General features: G+C 43.0%; 1 protein-coding gene across 1 annotated transcript in view; it reads left to right on the top strand.

The window, feature by feature from the left end:
• The window catches only part of LOC138514720 (collagen alpha-1(VII) chain-like), a 1453166-nt gene that overhangs the window by 1008322 nt on the left and 428673 nt on the right, over positions 1–16171 (top strand). The window contains exon 83 of the mRNA XM_069630120.1: positions 7836–7871. Coding sequence (XP_069486221.1) covers positions 7836–7871 — 36 coding nt within the window. The remainder of the gene's footprint in view (positions 1–7835; positions 7872–16171) is intronic.

Raw genomic sequence — 16171 nt, 5'->3', positions numbered from 1 at the left:
CACTTAACTCGTGAGCAAGCCACTAGAGTTTCCCCACCCATGACATGTAGAGTGTAGAAAACCCACGTGCACCAAAGATTATATGTTATTTTATGGAGATACATTCTTTTTTAACAAGCTCTGCGCCCAATTTCGCATTCGCCCTATGAGTAATAAACTCAATTGGGCGGCTCAAAGAATGTGCCATGGTCTGGACATTCACACCTGGCTAGGTTTCAGTGTTTTCAGTAAAAATAACTGGCCTAACTCCGTAGTAGTTCACAGACTCCTTTATAACTCAACATTAAAGCCACAATTGACCCCCCCCCTCCGCCAGGGTCTCCGAGACAAGTTCTCAAGACCCTCAATCTCCGCACATTTTCAGGATAACCACTGACCATGTACGTAACTCCCATTTCGTGTCACTAGGCCTCATTCTGAATATGCCGGTCTGGTCACAACGGTGCCGGTAAGCTGGACTGGCATAGTACATTGTACGTGTCAGACCTGGCGGGCGGGAAGCGCCGGCAACGTTATTAACGGTGCTGTTGCTTCCATGGTCCCCATTCCCATTGAGTCCTATGGGAATGGGGATTTACAATTACCGGCGGCTGACTTCTCGGACCGCCTGAGCTGTAATGCCCCGGTGTTTCGGGCAAGCCAGGCGCCAGTAAAATTCGCAAGTCGGCGGCAACCTTCCGGTTTTACCGGCACAGTTACCACCAGACTTTTGATGAGGCCCACTATATTCAAATGTTTTGTGTGTGGATATGTCAAATATTTGGGGTGGATTTAGCTCTTGCCTGACTTGGGGAGCACTGCCCTAAGTGGGAAGGGAAAGGTTAGCATTTAAAGGTTGCATGGCTCCTCAAGCCTGTAGTACTGACAAGACTCAATGTGCGCTACACCAACCATTTCAGACCTGGAAGCATGCCTGTTGCTGTGCATGTGCGGCTGCAGGCAGAACGGATGCCTGTCCTTTAATGGACATTTTGCACCAATCACGAGTGAAATTCTTTCATTGTGCTGATAATCCCCAGATCTTGCTAGACCTAAACAGAGATCTGTAGAGATCTGAAATCGTCTGCTATCTATTAAACACTGGATGGACCAAAACCAGTAAAAGATTAGTCTAGATAAAGCAGAAATTCTCATAGTGATGGGAAATCCTAATTTGTGGTCTCCCTCTTTCTGGCCGAACTGCTTTGGGCAATGCCCGGACCCTCAGGCAGACGTTTATGGTATAGGCATCATAGAAGACAACAAGCTAACACTGAACGGTCAAGTAGCCTCTGTTCTAAATTCATGTCTTTACCTGATTAAGAAATTAAAACATATCATTCTTGTAATGAACTCTCTGGCCTCATAGTGGTTAGATTTGAATAACAATACATATCTTGCAGCACCCAGCCACCTGATCCTCCTCCTCCAGAGATTGCAAAACACTGCAGCTAGAAGCTTAACAAAAACCAAGACATATGGTCAAGTTACTCCAGCTCAGCGCTCTGTACACTGGCTCGCCATCGGAAACTGGATTCTTTTTAAGAACATGTGCCTGGTATTGAAAAGCCTTCCAAATCCTGATTCCAACCCATTTGCATCTAGAATTAGACTACATTCCCCACTCTGACAGACAAGAGCAAACTCGGACAGGAGGCTGATTATCCCCAGGCGTCGGAAGGAAAGACAAGGTGGCCAGACCTGTGTTGTCCAAGTCTTCAGACTCTGGAATGCTCTTCTAGCCTCCCCTGGAAGACAGACACATCTTTTGCACAACATCTCAAGACTTTTCTTTTCAATAAACTCTAACTTGGACCTCAGTGCGCTTCACCTCTTCTCAATGTTCACCTGAGAAGTCCCAGTGCTTTGTTTCGGCCTTTATAGCGCCTTCACACCTTAAGGTATTTGTTGCACTTTACAAAACCGCGTTAACATAACATATTGGAATTTGAACTTGTTGAATAAGGGTAATGCTGGAAGACACTTGGTCTGATACACATCAGAGCAGCAGAAAGAACAAAGATGAAAAATGGGCACCTTGAAGTTATCTGCAAACCAAGCATAAAAGTCTCACTTTATTCCGGACTCGATTGTGGGATTTGTGTTGAGAGATCTCTAAAGCCGGGCCAGAAGCCTTGGTGCTCGGGGAACCACAGTAGCCTCCTTCCCCTCTGCCATTGCACCAGAGAGCGGGTCATCAGCCCTTTCTGTCATCAGCCCTTTCTCAGTAGTCATGGCTGATAGCCCTGGCGTGAACTAAGGAAAATGGTGGGTCTTGCGGTCTGTGGGCACCATTGACTGGGGGAAATGTCGCACCGCTGTCAGAACCCTTGCGTCCCACCAACATGAAGGCGATTGAGTGAAAGATAGGCCTAGATCAAAAAAACACCTCTCCATTTTGGATGGCAGGAATCGGGATTTGAGATTTTGTGGGTCAGGAGGCAAGAACGGTCCCGTGAGCTAAATCCAGCAGATCTGTACCATCACCAGCTTCTCACTTGATGCATCATGATCGCTGAGAAGACTACTCAGCACAGCGTACCACAAATGTGCCTGACTCCGGCAAGCTCCCATTGGATGAGAACCATGACCAGGAGGGAATGCAAAGGTGTAAACGTCAAGACCTCAGTGCCCACTGAAGCGCTCGCAAGTGTCCACTATGTGGATGTGGCTGCTGTGAGACCTTCCTCCACCCTTGTCCTCACCATGGAATCGCGGAAAGCCCACTCATGCAGCCGAAGCCCTATTCAGAGGACACCAGCACCTGCTGACATGCCTCAAGTGTCTAGACGTCTTCTATCACCTCTTAAAACACTCTTGAAACACTTGTGTATAGGCACGTTATAAATGTCATATCATATCATATCGCCGGTCAATTGGCACAGCGAGTAGAGTGCTCGCTTTGACATCCGTGCAGAGCCTGCTAACGCAGGTTCGAATCCCGGCAGGGTCAAACTCATCCTTGCGAGGTCGATAAATGAGCACCACACAGCGCTCAGATACCTGAAGGTTCGTAGTGCTATATAAATGCCAAATTATTATTATTATTTTTATTATATCATTAAAGCCTTGCCGGTCGGACTTACCACCAAACCTCAAGCTGCATGAGGCCGCTCTCGAGCATGTCTGAACCATAACCACAGCTGTGAATAGATCCAGAAGGACCCATGGGGGATTGTTGAGTTGTTCTATACTCCCATTGACTTGCATGGGGAACTATTCACTATTATTATATCACGATCCCCATAGGCGCTCAGTATAAAAAGCTAAGACTATTATTTTCCTCATCTTCTCCACTTTTCAAACTAAATCTTGTTGTGCTTAATACATCCTATCATTTTAATCGAAATAGCATCTGGACATTAAGTTGATGATTTCTTGACTGTATTGAAATTGTGATTGTCGCCCTTGAGTGTAAAGCATCTTTGTCGTAGTAAAGTCTTGAGTTCAGCCTTTGCTATTAGTGGGTGAGTTAAGGGATGTGAACAAGGTAGGCTACCTTTGCTTGTGAGCAGAGGGATTGGGTGTAGCAGTGGCTCAGTTGTAGTATAGGATCTACCCACTCTCCCACTTGACTCCGACACTTCATTCCCTACGACATAGGGCCCGTAAAAAGCCATATTACGGGTATAGTGTTAGAGGCAGGATTATGGTGTGACATGCACGCTTGCGGTTGTTGCCTGTCCTAATGTCTCGTAGCCAATGTATGGTCCCTTCAAGATATTTGCGAAGACTGCTGGGAGAACACCTTCAGCGATGCACCCAAATTGTGGATGTTTTTGTTCCAGTGACCTATAAAAACCTTTTAGGGCTTTCATACAGGGACGTTAGAGGTCCCCCAGGTGTACATATTAGGTACCTGCAAGAGAGGGAGGGAAGGCTGCTGCCATTCCCCACAGTGCCCCATAACATGTCTCACTGCCCTTGTTTCCTCTTTCCTGCACTGCAAATAGAAATAAATATATAGAGAAGGGGTGATGGCGGGGGGAGAGAAGCCATGGTGAGCATTGCGATGGTGGAAGGAGCAGGGTTGGTTTACAAAATCAAAAGTGTCCCGTGAAAAATTGCAGGAAATAAAAAGAACTTATGGGTTTTTTGCACAACAGTGTTGGGGAAGTTTATCCGGCCTCACGAACTCAGTCTTTCCAGTAAACAATTCATCTCGTTTTTGGAAATCATCACTCTCTGCTTAACTCAATACGTCATCACTCTGCGCTGCTATGTCAATGGGGAGCCCGGCTGGTTTCATTTGCCATAATTTCGATGCTGAGAAACACAGCAAAACCATCACACGGAAAATCCACGAGGCGAGTAGAGAAACGCTATTTTCAATGATTCTGACGTGAATTCTTTAACCCTGCCTTCACCTCACTGATTTATTATATTAACTGCCAAGGGTGTTATTTTTAGCTGCATGCGCAATCTGCCCCCCCCGCCCCCAGTGTTCTCTCCCCTCCAGCACTAAACACTCACACACCAACTGGTGAACTTGTGTGGTTTCCATGACGACTCTTACACTTTACTCCAGGGGAAACAGATTTTTTCATTGTGTTTTATCATTGTCCTCTATGTAAACAAGGTTTTAGTGTTACACACCTGCGAAGGCATCACAGAGTAAGAGGCAAAGAGGTGGGGTTTGTGTTCCAGTTGCGCTCCCCCCTCTGGATCCTCAGTCCTTCTCTTATCATCCGAGGGGACAACACTGCAAAGTTGTACGGGCTAATTCTAGTGAGTGAGCCACTATAGTAGCAAAGCATCCCTCCACCGCAATGACACCCTGTGTGATCTGAGGCAACACAGCACATGCTGCTGCGCTACAATGTTACCACCTGAAATAGCAGGATATCTGGAAAGTGTCTGCTATGGCTTTAGGCGGGTTTTTACATTGAACACTGACCCACTTCTAATCTCCCTCCCTCCCCGCCACCCCACATCCATCGGTAGGGTTGTCCTCACACTGGACATCATTGCAAGTTTAGAGGTAATTCAGCAGTAAATGAGCTGAATTATCAGAAAAAATGTACTACTGTTACCGCCACTTGGTTTCGTTTGTGTCCCATTGATTTACAAGTGGTGCAAGTCTATAGGACTCCATCTGGATATTGGCAGAACTACTTTGAGTGGCAATTCTGCCAATTTTTGAAGGAAATATTGAGGATTCACTTACAGCAAATTGCTTTTCAGACTCTTTTACCACCCAACTCAGATAAGACGTGACAGATTGAATGGATTAATAGCAATTTAAAACCAGTAGGATAAACAAATTAAGTTTTGCCTGACAGACAAGCCTCTTAAAAGGAGTCTAAGTGTTCATATATTGCTTTTCAGGGTAGGCAAACAAGAAGGGCCACAAACCCACTCAGCACACACACACCTGACACAGATCACCAACACAAACACTCAGAAATACACAAATCCCCTACACCATCACCACCCACACAATGGCACAGGAAGATCACCCACATTTAAATTCACACATACTATGCTAAGGACCACTAGATACACGCCAACCGATATATCAGATAGCTCACAAAGACAATGCACAAACATGACACACAAACAATTAGACCACTCAGAACCCATGTTTTTTCGCACATTTATTTGTTAAAATGTTATCTTCTGTTTACCTTGCGATTATCCCTTCCCGCCCGCTTCCTGATCATGCTTTCTCCCGCCCCAGCAAGATGCTAATTGGGCCCTGCAGCCCATTTCTGACACACCTCCCAGGGCAGCCCCGTCAGCTAAGGGCCCCAAGGCAAAAAGCATCTCCTGAAGAAGGAGCTCCATGCAGTGTTTGGCCATGTTTGCTAGTGAAGCCTGCAGCCATCAACCATCAGCGACTGACAAGTTAAGTGTGGCTCGGGCAGAGAGCAGCCATTCCTGCACCCCACTAAACCGACCCACCGCTCTTATTACTCTCACCACCTAATAGCTTATAGCCTCATGTATGTAGCCACAATCATATGGTAACCTTATCTCTCTTCTAGCTCAACTGTGTTAGTTCTTCACAACTAGGCGAACTGTGTTAGCATATATTTCACATGTAGGCGAATCGTGTTAGTTACCCATATTTCACACGTAGGCGAATCGTGTTAGCCATATTTCACATCTAGGCCAATCATGTTAGTTGGCCAAATTTCACATCTAGGCAAATTGTGTAAGTTACCCATATTTCATATCTAGGTGAATTGTGTTAGTCAGTATATTTCACATCTAGGCAAATTATGTTAGTTACCCATATTTGACATCTAGGCAAATTTGGTTAGTACCCCTATTTCACATGTATGCGTACTGTGTTAGTTACCCATATTTCACATCTAGTGTTAGCATATTTCACATCTAGGCCAATCGGGTTAGTTAGCCATATTTCACATCTAGGCGAACTGTGTTAGTTAGCATATTTCACATGTAGGCGAATTGTGTAAGTTAGCCGTATTTCACATCTAGGCAAATTGTGTTGGCTGGCCATGTTTCACATATGGGCAGATTGTGTTGGTCAGCCATGTGATGCACTTCGGTGAACTACAGGGGTAGGAAATGTGATGCACTTAAATGGATTTCCAGGGGCTGGAAGTGTGATGCACTTGGATGGACTCCAGGGGTAGGAAATGTGATGCACTTAAGTGAACTTCAGGGGTAGGAAATGAGATGCATTAGATGGATTTCCAGGGGCTAGAAGTGTGATGCACTTGGATGGACTCCAGGGGTAGGAAATGTGATGCACTTAAGTGAACTCCAGGGGTAGGAAATGTGATGCATTTAGTTGGATTTCCAGGGGCTGGAAGTGTGATGCACTTGGATGGACTCCAGGGGTAGGAAATGTAATGCACTTAGGTGAACTTCAGGGGTAGGAAATGTGATGCAATTAGATGGATTTCCAGGGGCTGGAAGTGTGATGCACTTGGATGGACTCCAGGGGTAGGAAATGTGATGCACTTAAGTGAACTTCAGGGGTAGGAAATGTGAGGCATTTAGATGGATTTCCAGGGGCTGGAAGTGTGATGCACTTGGATGGACTCCAGGGGTAGGAAATGTGATGCACTTAGGTGAACCTCAGGGGTAGGAAATGTGATGCACCTGGATGGATTCTTGTGGGGGGTTAATGCAACTGGATGGATTCCTGGGGAAGGAGGTGCAAAGCAATTTGATCGATTCTCAGCACTTGCACCAATAATCCATGCAAAGAATTCACTATACACCTCTCAAATTCTGAACCTAACACAACCATACCTCTACAGTACTACAATGTGCACATACTTCACAACACTGCGACAGCAAAACAAACCACACATAATCTCGCACAACAACAAATAGCAGCCAACTTTCGAAAATCACATCTGTGCTCAGTGAACAGGGTTTCCGAACTGAAGCTGCCAACAGCTCATCACAGATCTCCTGCTCTTTTCCTGCTCAGTCCTAGTAGCCACCCACCCTCCCTCCGTGCATTACAGATCTGCCTGAGCACCTAGAAACCACGCAGGTGGCAACTCTGCGTGATATAAAAACCTTTAACATTAAAAGGTAATCACACACGCAAAGAAGACACGTGAACAATCCAAGCACTTATGCATGCGCGGGGACGGACACACACTCACATACACCCCCCCGCCCCCTCGAATTGTAACTTAACATGCCAACAGAGGTGCATCAGTTCAAGCCCATAAGGCCCACCTGCTATGTATATATCTGAATATTACATATTTTACCCCTATAAAGGAACAGAGTTTCTGTGTGTGACTGAGCTGATCACTGATAAGCAGAGAGAGCTTGGTACCAACCTCTGCAAATGGTTATATTGGTATGCTTAATCCTGGGTTGCGCCTGTGGTGGTAACATGTTGCCATATTTCTCTGCAGGGTGTCAAGGGGCTCCCAGGTGTCAGAGGTGAAAAAGTAAGTATTGAGCAATACAGAATAATGCCCGGTTCTTTGATGCAGAAAGTAATAATGTATTACTTATTTATTTAAAATCTGCTCTTCCCGTATAATACTGAAGCCTCGTGGTGATTTCTGATGCCAAGCTGGGGTGTCACAGTGAATGGGGTCGCAAGTTGACATTAGAGCCAGGTTCACAAAAATATTTCTGGGCCAGGAAGGAACGTGTAATTTCGAAATTGGCATTAAAGAGGTGGAAGGAGGGAGGTCAGGCAATTGTTTACAATTTGGTACATTTTATGATAAGCCAATGCGGTTTGCTCTAATTACTAAATGATCATTAAGGATGTACTTACTATGCCAAGTAATGCTTTTATTTAGAACATAAACGCTCAGACTACAAGATCCACAATCACCAGACTGCATTGCAATCGAATTGACCAACCTTCAGTATTTACTGGTTAACTCTCTAGAAGCCATGGCCCAGGTCCCTTCCGACACATTCAATATGGACGTGTAAATATTGAGAAAGACTGGGCATGCAGCAAACAGAGCGTTAGTGTGGTCGTACTCTTGTTAATCACTAATCATTCCAGCCCATCGAGCCACACATATAACACTATTGGGGAGTCTCAAGAAAGATTATTCTTGCTGCAACTTTCCTTTCATTGCCATCCATGGAACCGCCTCCTCCCCCCACCCCAGCTATTTTACTGTGTCTTGACCCCTAACCTGACTTTGGAGGTAAGTAAAGTCTTTTTGCTTCACTTTACTTGCCCATTTAATTTATTTTGGAGACAGTAGTCAACCCATAAGGTTTCCATTTCAGGGGGACTGTGTCCCCTTTCGTGATTCCTTGTGCTGTTTTTATATCGCACGCATCACTTTACAGTGGAGGTCTGCAGGGTTTCTGTGTAGCAATTTTCCTTCGTTTTCTGTAACATCTTGTTTACATTTTTGATGTGCCTAGAACAGGCTGGTAGAAGTGAAACTGAGTTTGACTGACTTTCCGGTTGCACCATATTTGTTTCCTGCATAATGCTGTTTCGGGTACCATATACTCAAAATGGTGGCGCCGTGTCGTTTAAGTCCTAGCCTTTGGCCATTCTGTAGTCGACTTTCTGCCATCTCAGGTCAGGGAACAATGTATCCGGTGAAGCACTTCCTGGTGAATGCCTTCGATTCCGGGTTAGTGTCTTTGTGTGACTGAACTGATCAGGACTGGGTTTGGGGCTGTCTGGTCCCAATACACGCTCCTGCCAGGAAGTGTCTGCTGCTGAAATGTGGGGTCTGCGGCTGTCTGTGATTGAACAGCCTTCACCTGTTTGAATGGTGCACATCCTTGCCATTGGTGGGTTGGGGCATTCCCCAGCCCAAAGTTTGGATAAGATGAGGGGCCCTGAAGCTGTTCTCAGGTGGACCACTGCAGCCAAGATTCCGAAGAGCAGGAGCACACACTGAGGATGTGGAATGCTACTCCTGAGGACATCCAGCATTGCCAAATCCATCTCTTCGTCAAGCCCTGCTGCCTTTGCTGCAGCCACAGAAGACCTCGGTCAGTGCCTTGACCCTTGAACTGGTTGGACCAACCGGTCCCATACACTGCACCATCGTCTTGCTGTTGGATAAAGTCTGAAGTGTCTTAGGACCATCCAGAGGGATGCCCCTCCACTGACAAGGCCTCTCTGCTGCACTGGTTACCGATGTGAGCTTGAGCGTGGGACTCTGCAGGTCATTGGCTTGTGACCCAAGACCATCTCCGATGTTGTTGCTGCAGTCCTGCGTGAAGAGGGGCCTTCCCACAGTCTGATCTTGACCACTTCCACGAATCTCGACTGCTGACCAGTAATCAGGTTTTATTGTCTGCAGCCCTCCTTCTGCTGTGTCCTGGAGGTCTCTTCACGCCATAGGACCTGATGTGGCTGTTGTCCTGCAGTGTCTGGCCTGTCCAGCTGAAAGTCTTTTTGAGCCATCCCAGAACTGGATATCGGAACCACTGCATAGCTGGACACAGTGCCGACACCCACTTCAGACACTGCACATGCAATCTATGGACCTCCATCGGTGGGACTAGCACCATAAGTAAGTGTCCTCAGCAACTGTGAATACCCCAAGGGTGGTCACCTGGAAGCAGAAGTGTAGTTACTTGTTTGTGTGCCTTCTCCTGCCATAAGGATTGTGTGAGTGCTCACTAATACACTCTTGTCTGGCTGTTATTGGTAGAGTCTAGCCAAGGATCTCCCCTTAGGGTAGCACATAATTTGTTGGTAGTGAGAGTGTGCCCCAACAATTCTTATTTGCCTGTTCAATCCAAGCATGCTTGAACTTACTGTTGGCTTTGCCAAAGGTTGTGCAGCAGACCTTTCGAGACTTTCTACCCTGCTACGAAGTACTTGCCTGGAACGTTGACTTTATTGAGTCACTAACCTTACTTACCTGATAGGAAAGGACTGCTAGAGTTAGCTGTTTGCCTTATATTTATAAGGCTGGGTGTATGGTTCATGTTAGTTTTAATGCAATGTTCTCTTCACTTTATTTGTTACAGTTTCATTGCTTTGATTCCCTGAATTTCCTTTACTGTGTTTTAGTATACATTTTAAGTAATCTCACTTTGAGATCTGTGTGTGTGTGTGTCTGCCTCTATGTGTGTTTAAATGTGCTTACACGCCAACCCCTTAGCTCCTGAAGCCTACTTAACTACTCATCTCACTTTAACTTGATTGAGACTGGCTAGACTAAGTGTCAACAATCATGTTCCCAAACTAAGTTGGCCTCTAAGAATCTTCCCACAGTGTTGCTTCTGAAAATCTATCCTAGCAGTGAGGGTAAAGCCCCATTGACCCCTAGAAAGCCATGGGAACTGATCGTTGTTGGAGTAGTCAGGAACATATTTTAGTTGATAGCCAGGGACGGACTGCTTTTGCAGTGCTTTTCTGAAATCGACGTGTTCTAGATTGCTTCACAGTTGATCATCTCACGGTACTTCTGTACCCAAGTAAACTACCTTCTCTCTAACAATTTCTGTACAAAAATATTTGTTGTAATAAATGTGCATTTGGTTTACAATCAAAACCTTATGTATGTTAAGCAAATTCTATTTCATCTAAAATATACACTTAGCATTAATAATTAAAAATGATTCTTTCTTCATCCCAAGTTCTCTCTACCAAGTAGAACCCTCCCCTCTAGCTCCTTCCAAAAAGACACAATTGCTAAGATTACACTTAACTGACCTCCATTCATACATCTCAACCGAAAAACCTTCAGATGACACACTCTGTGTGTCATGAACAAATCTCCCAGATCTTTTCTCATGCCACTCGGCAAGCCGCTTCACATTTCATATAGCGCATGTTTTTTAACATTTCAGGGAACTCTGAAACACATCCTGCAAAATCTCTTTCTTCTTTCAATGTTTCACAGAGTCTCTGTAATTTTCAAGGTTTCTTACTAGGTCATACGAACATTTCATACATCTTCTTCCATGTTATACATTTGGAAATTGTGAAAAGTAGGAATGTGTATAAAGACAACTCTGGAAGAAAGCTAAGATAGTCCGTATTGTGTTTAAATGATATCAAATGATCTCTATTTTTATTCTGATCCCAAATGTAATCTTTACTTACAGCCGATCGCCTTTCTTTATGTTATAATCGATAATTTAGATCCAAACCATTATGCATTTCCTTCTTAAGCATGCTGACAATGCTATCATCAATAGAATGTCTGATCTTTGATTCCATACTTAACAATGCCATTCCCAGTTCACATCTCATCAGTGCTAAGGGAGCACTCTGTGGAAATTCTAAAGTCTGCCTCCAAAATCCTGCTTCAAGCTGGCCTAAAGATTGCTCATTATGGCCGGTGATGCTTTCTATACCCTATACTACTGTAGATATGAACCTTTGCTCATTTAATGTGTGCATCATATAATTGAGTAACCACCATGTAACTTACCCACGGCTCTAATAGCCGCCGCTAAGGCGATCCCCCTTTCACACTTTCTTCTCCCAAACCTGTATATATGCAATCTTAGTCCTAACCTCCATTCCCAAATATCTATAATATTCAGGATCATGTCATCAACACACACAAAAAATAACGAAGCAGCAATATAAGTGCTAGTTTTGCCATCACAAGAATAATCGACGTAGGAAGCAATGGTCAGTAGACCTGAAAACCTTAACACTAAAAGGCACGCATGCATTTTGGCACCTAATTAATAACTCAAGCGAGATCATACTTAGGAAACAGGACAGACCCATTTTGGAAGATTCCTGGGGTTTTACGGCATTTGTATTTCAAAAAAGTTATGTCTCAAATGAAAGTCTATGGGAAAAAATTAGAAAGAAGTCTTATGTACATCCCATTTTTGAGAGTACTGAAATCGTTGATGTCATTAGATGATTAAAAAATCCAGAGCTCCAGGACCTGACATACTTGCTAATTTCACCATGGTAGCTAATACCAATGGATGGGCTTTGTTTTCAACTCTGCTTTTAAACAAAATAATGGAGACAGCATTATTCCACTCTCCTGGAAAGAGGCTCTCTTGGTTTCCATACACAAAAAAGGCTTCCTAACTGATCCGCTATCATACAGGTTGATTGCCCTACTAGATTCACTGAGCAAGGTATTTGGCAGTATGAAACTACAAAAATTAAGGATTGGACGAATGCCATACTTGGTGTGGACCGAATAGGGTTCCATGAAGGGTGATCTACAATATATAACCTAATCGTACTTAACGCATTTGCCAAGGAGAGTTACATGAATAATAAACCTCCTCTATACGTGACTCAATGACTTTTCACCCGTCTTTGGCACAGTTTGTCGCAACTGCATGTTTCCCAAATGACATAAAGCTGGTCTTCCGCAGCAGCTATTGAGGTGTTTTGAGGGACTACATAGACACTAGGGTAAGAATCCACGTAGACATGAAAGGGCACTTCACAAACAAATTAAGAACTGATATTGGCCTAAAACAAGACTGCGTGTTGGGCCCAACACTTTTCAACAGACCTTAGCAGACCTTATAGGTGTCTGGAAGGGTATCTTTAAAGTTTTCCCTAACCTAGGGCCACATACGTTTCATTTTACATCTTACGCGGATGACATAGTGTTTCATAAGTAAACCCCAATTGGACCAAATAGATCACTTAATGTGCTTTCTTAATATGCTGTAAATTATCATTTAATAATAAACACCCCAAAAAACGAAATCATTACATTTTCGTCCAAGAAGACATCCTTTAAGAAAAACAACTTTACGTGGTATTCGTTGAATCAATTATTAGAGGTGTTGACCGAGTTTAAATACTTCTGTTTGAAGATCTTCACAAGAAAATCAGACAGTATAATACTTAATAAATGATTGAAAGAAGCTGTGATACTCAGCACCTATTTGCGGAGGTATAGATTGTAAAATGGGGCGATTCCCTCTTATTCCACTTCTTGCCCTATATAACCAAACATTCATACCAGCTGTTACCTGTGGTCTATAGGTTTCAACCACCAATATTGATGAATATCTAATGAAAATGGAGGGGAAGACCTGGTGTTCTGTATTGGGTCTCCTTAATAATTACATGCTTCCATCAATAAAACTCAAAATGGGACTTGTGGCATTGTGTAAAGTGCTCAGAATTAGAAGAGGGGCCTTTTTTATTAAGATAATGCATGCCCTGCGGGACGATATTAATAATCTTATGAGAGTAACCATTTTACAAAGAAAGTACAAGCACTTTGATAATTATAGGGAAATAAACAACTCGTTTTTTGAAAGCATGGTGTATGTTTACAACCAGGAGCTCACTTTAGAGCACACTTTGAAGAAATTAAAGTGAAAAGCTATTAAATAGGATTGGCTCAATAGCCGAGCTGGTCGTTGGTGATAGCAGGGCCCCTTCAATTAGAATACTGCAATTTTCCTGCACAATTGAATGTCAAACACAAATACATTTTAAAATGTGCGCATTAAAATAAATTGTGCACATCTATTTTAAAAATATCATCTGAAACGTTGGAAATCATGGGCCCTAGGTGGAGTATTCCGAACCCTAAAAGGTTCTGTAGATTATGTAAAAATGTTAAAGAAAAGGAAAATCTGATCCTTCTTTATTTGTACTGTCCGTTTTAGCAGAGAACAGCAAAGAAGTCTTTGGAAGGTATGTGCATAACATAAATGCATTGATCGCTGATGAATTCTGGAATGATTGCCCATCACGTTAGCTTGTCATTAGCAGTAACAAGGTTCTGCAAACCCATTCACGATAACAGCCATTGAGTAAATCTAACTGCAGAGGATGCCATAATTATATCATATATTGAAATCAAACTGGATTAGTTTAAGGATTTATTAAATGAATTATATGTTACAAGAGCACATTTCTTAAATATATTTAGACATTCAATGATACATGTATAGATTTGTATTTTATGTGTATAATTTTTAGCATAAGTGATGTGTATAAAATTCATTTAATAATTAAATGACACATAAGTATATTTGTAAAATAAATCTATATTCAGAGACCATCTCTTGGTCTAGATTTTTTAATTTCCAAATATATTGTTTGGTGGTTATTTTATTCTTGAAAATCATGAGCTTAGTTTTAGAGTTGCATATTAATTAATTGATTTTATTTGCATTGTCTTCTAATCCCCTTAATGCCTGTTGGTGGCCTAAGGCAATGTGAACAAAACGCTCAATATCATCGGCATACGCTGTCTAAGCCATGTGGATTTTACCAATTGTAGGGGGTGCCATACTAGCTTTATCCAGTTCTACTTGTAGATCTGCCAGATAGACATTAAAAAGAACTACACAAGGGCTATTATACACCCTTGCTTCAACCCTACATTTGTCTTAATGTCTGTAGTCATATTGAACTCAATATCCAATCAGATCTTAACTTTAGTGTTGGAATACAGAGCTTTGATGCAGTTTTTCTGCTTTAATTCCAAGCCGCCCCTTTGCAGTTTCCTACATGGGCCGCCTCAGAAAATAAGACTGAAAGCTGAAGTAAAGTTGATAAACGCCACATACAAGGGGTGGGGTCGGTGATCTTTCTTCATAGATGTTTTGGTAAGTGTATTAAACACCAGCAGATTATGGGAGGTGCAACATTTCCCCCGTAATGTTAACCAATTGACTTTTTTTTTTACTTCAGCCCTATGACCTTTAAATTGATAAAATAAATAGAAGCAAGAGTGTACATTATTTTTCCATGTCAGGTAACAAAAAAAGTTACAACTTCACATCTAATTATAGATACATTGACATATCTCAGTATGATGTTTGTACCCATTGCAGCGCCATACCATTGAAAACAGGTACATTAATTGTATCTGATATATTTCTGTTATAAAACTGCATGGAACTGTAACATCAACATATTAATTAACTCTTGACTTTGGGTATATATTTCTCTGGATGAACAAGAGCCGCCAAATATATAACCTTACTATTGGCTTTCTATAGGGATATAATCAGTATTTTTCTGGTTGGAATCGTAATCCTCTCCTTCCACTAATGAATACTCAGATATATTCAGGACACTTGCACCAAGGAGTATCTTACTCAGTACACACTTATCCAAACCCCATCAGCTGGTGCTTCTCCTGCCATCTCAGGAAGGGCCCTCCATTGCACTCCTACCGGGACACCTATATTTCAGGAAATGGTCAGTCCATGCTATTATATAACTGTCACACTCCCCACCTCTCCTCCACTGGAAGCTATCCTAATACACCTTGGGGTGGGGAGGATCTTTGTCTAATTATCCTTTTTGTTCCCTCCAGCATTTATTCAGCAAACAGACAAGTCTTGGCACCTCTGTCAGTGGGCTGAGCATTACCGGGCCTCTTGAGTATTCTTAATGGGGGAACTCATATGAATTATTGCTTTATAAGCCCCCACAGCTCACACGAACTCTTGAGCACAGCTCAAAGCCATCACACATCCATGTCTCGATTTGAGTTGAGAACAACAACACATTTGACTCAGATAATCAAATGTCCAATAGGGGCATTTCTTGATTCTTTTCATGACCTGTTTGGTCTACACCCATACTACTATACATGCATCCCAGCAATCACTACCACTCAACCTTATGTTATCTTTCCCTATTATTGTGACCAATGTCTGTCTGTTTCGTTCTCTCAAACCCCTTTTTCCATTTCACTCTTACCTTTTCCCTGTTGCTCCCCATTTCTCTTTCACCCCACAGACCACGGTCTGATGTACTCCCTGGGTGGGGTCAACGTTCGCCCATACGTACAAGGTTTCAGTGCTTTAAGATTGGTGATCTGCGCAG

Source organism: Ambystoma mexicanum, chromosome 12, assembly GCF_040938575.1.
Source record: "Ambystoma mexicanum isolate Mex_15411 chromosome 12, UKY_AmexF1_1, whole genome shotgun sequence".
Lineage (NCBI taxonomy): Eukaryota > Metazoa > Chordata > Amphibia > Caudata > Ambystomatidae > Ambystoma > Ambystoma mexicanum.
Note: the sequence above shows the minus strand (reverse complement) of the source record. Positions and strands in the feature narration are given on the sequence as shown.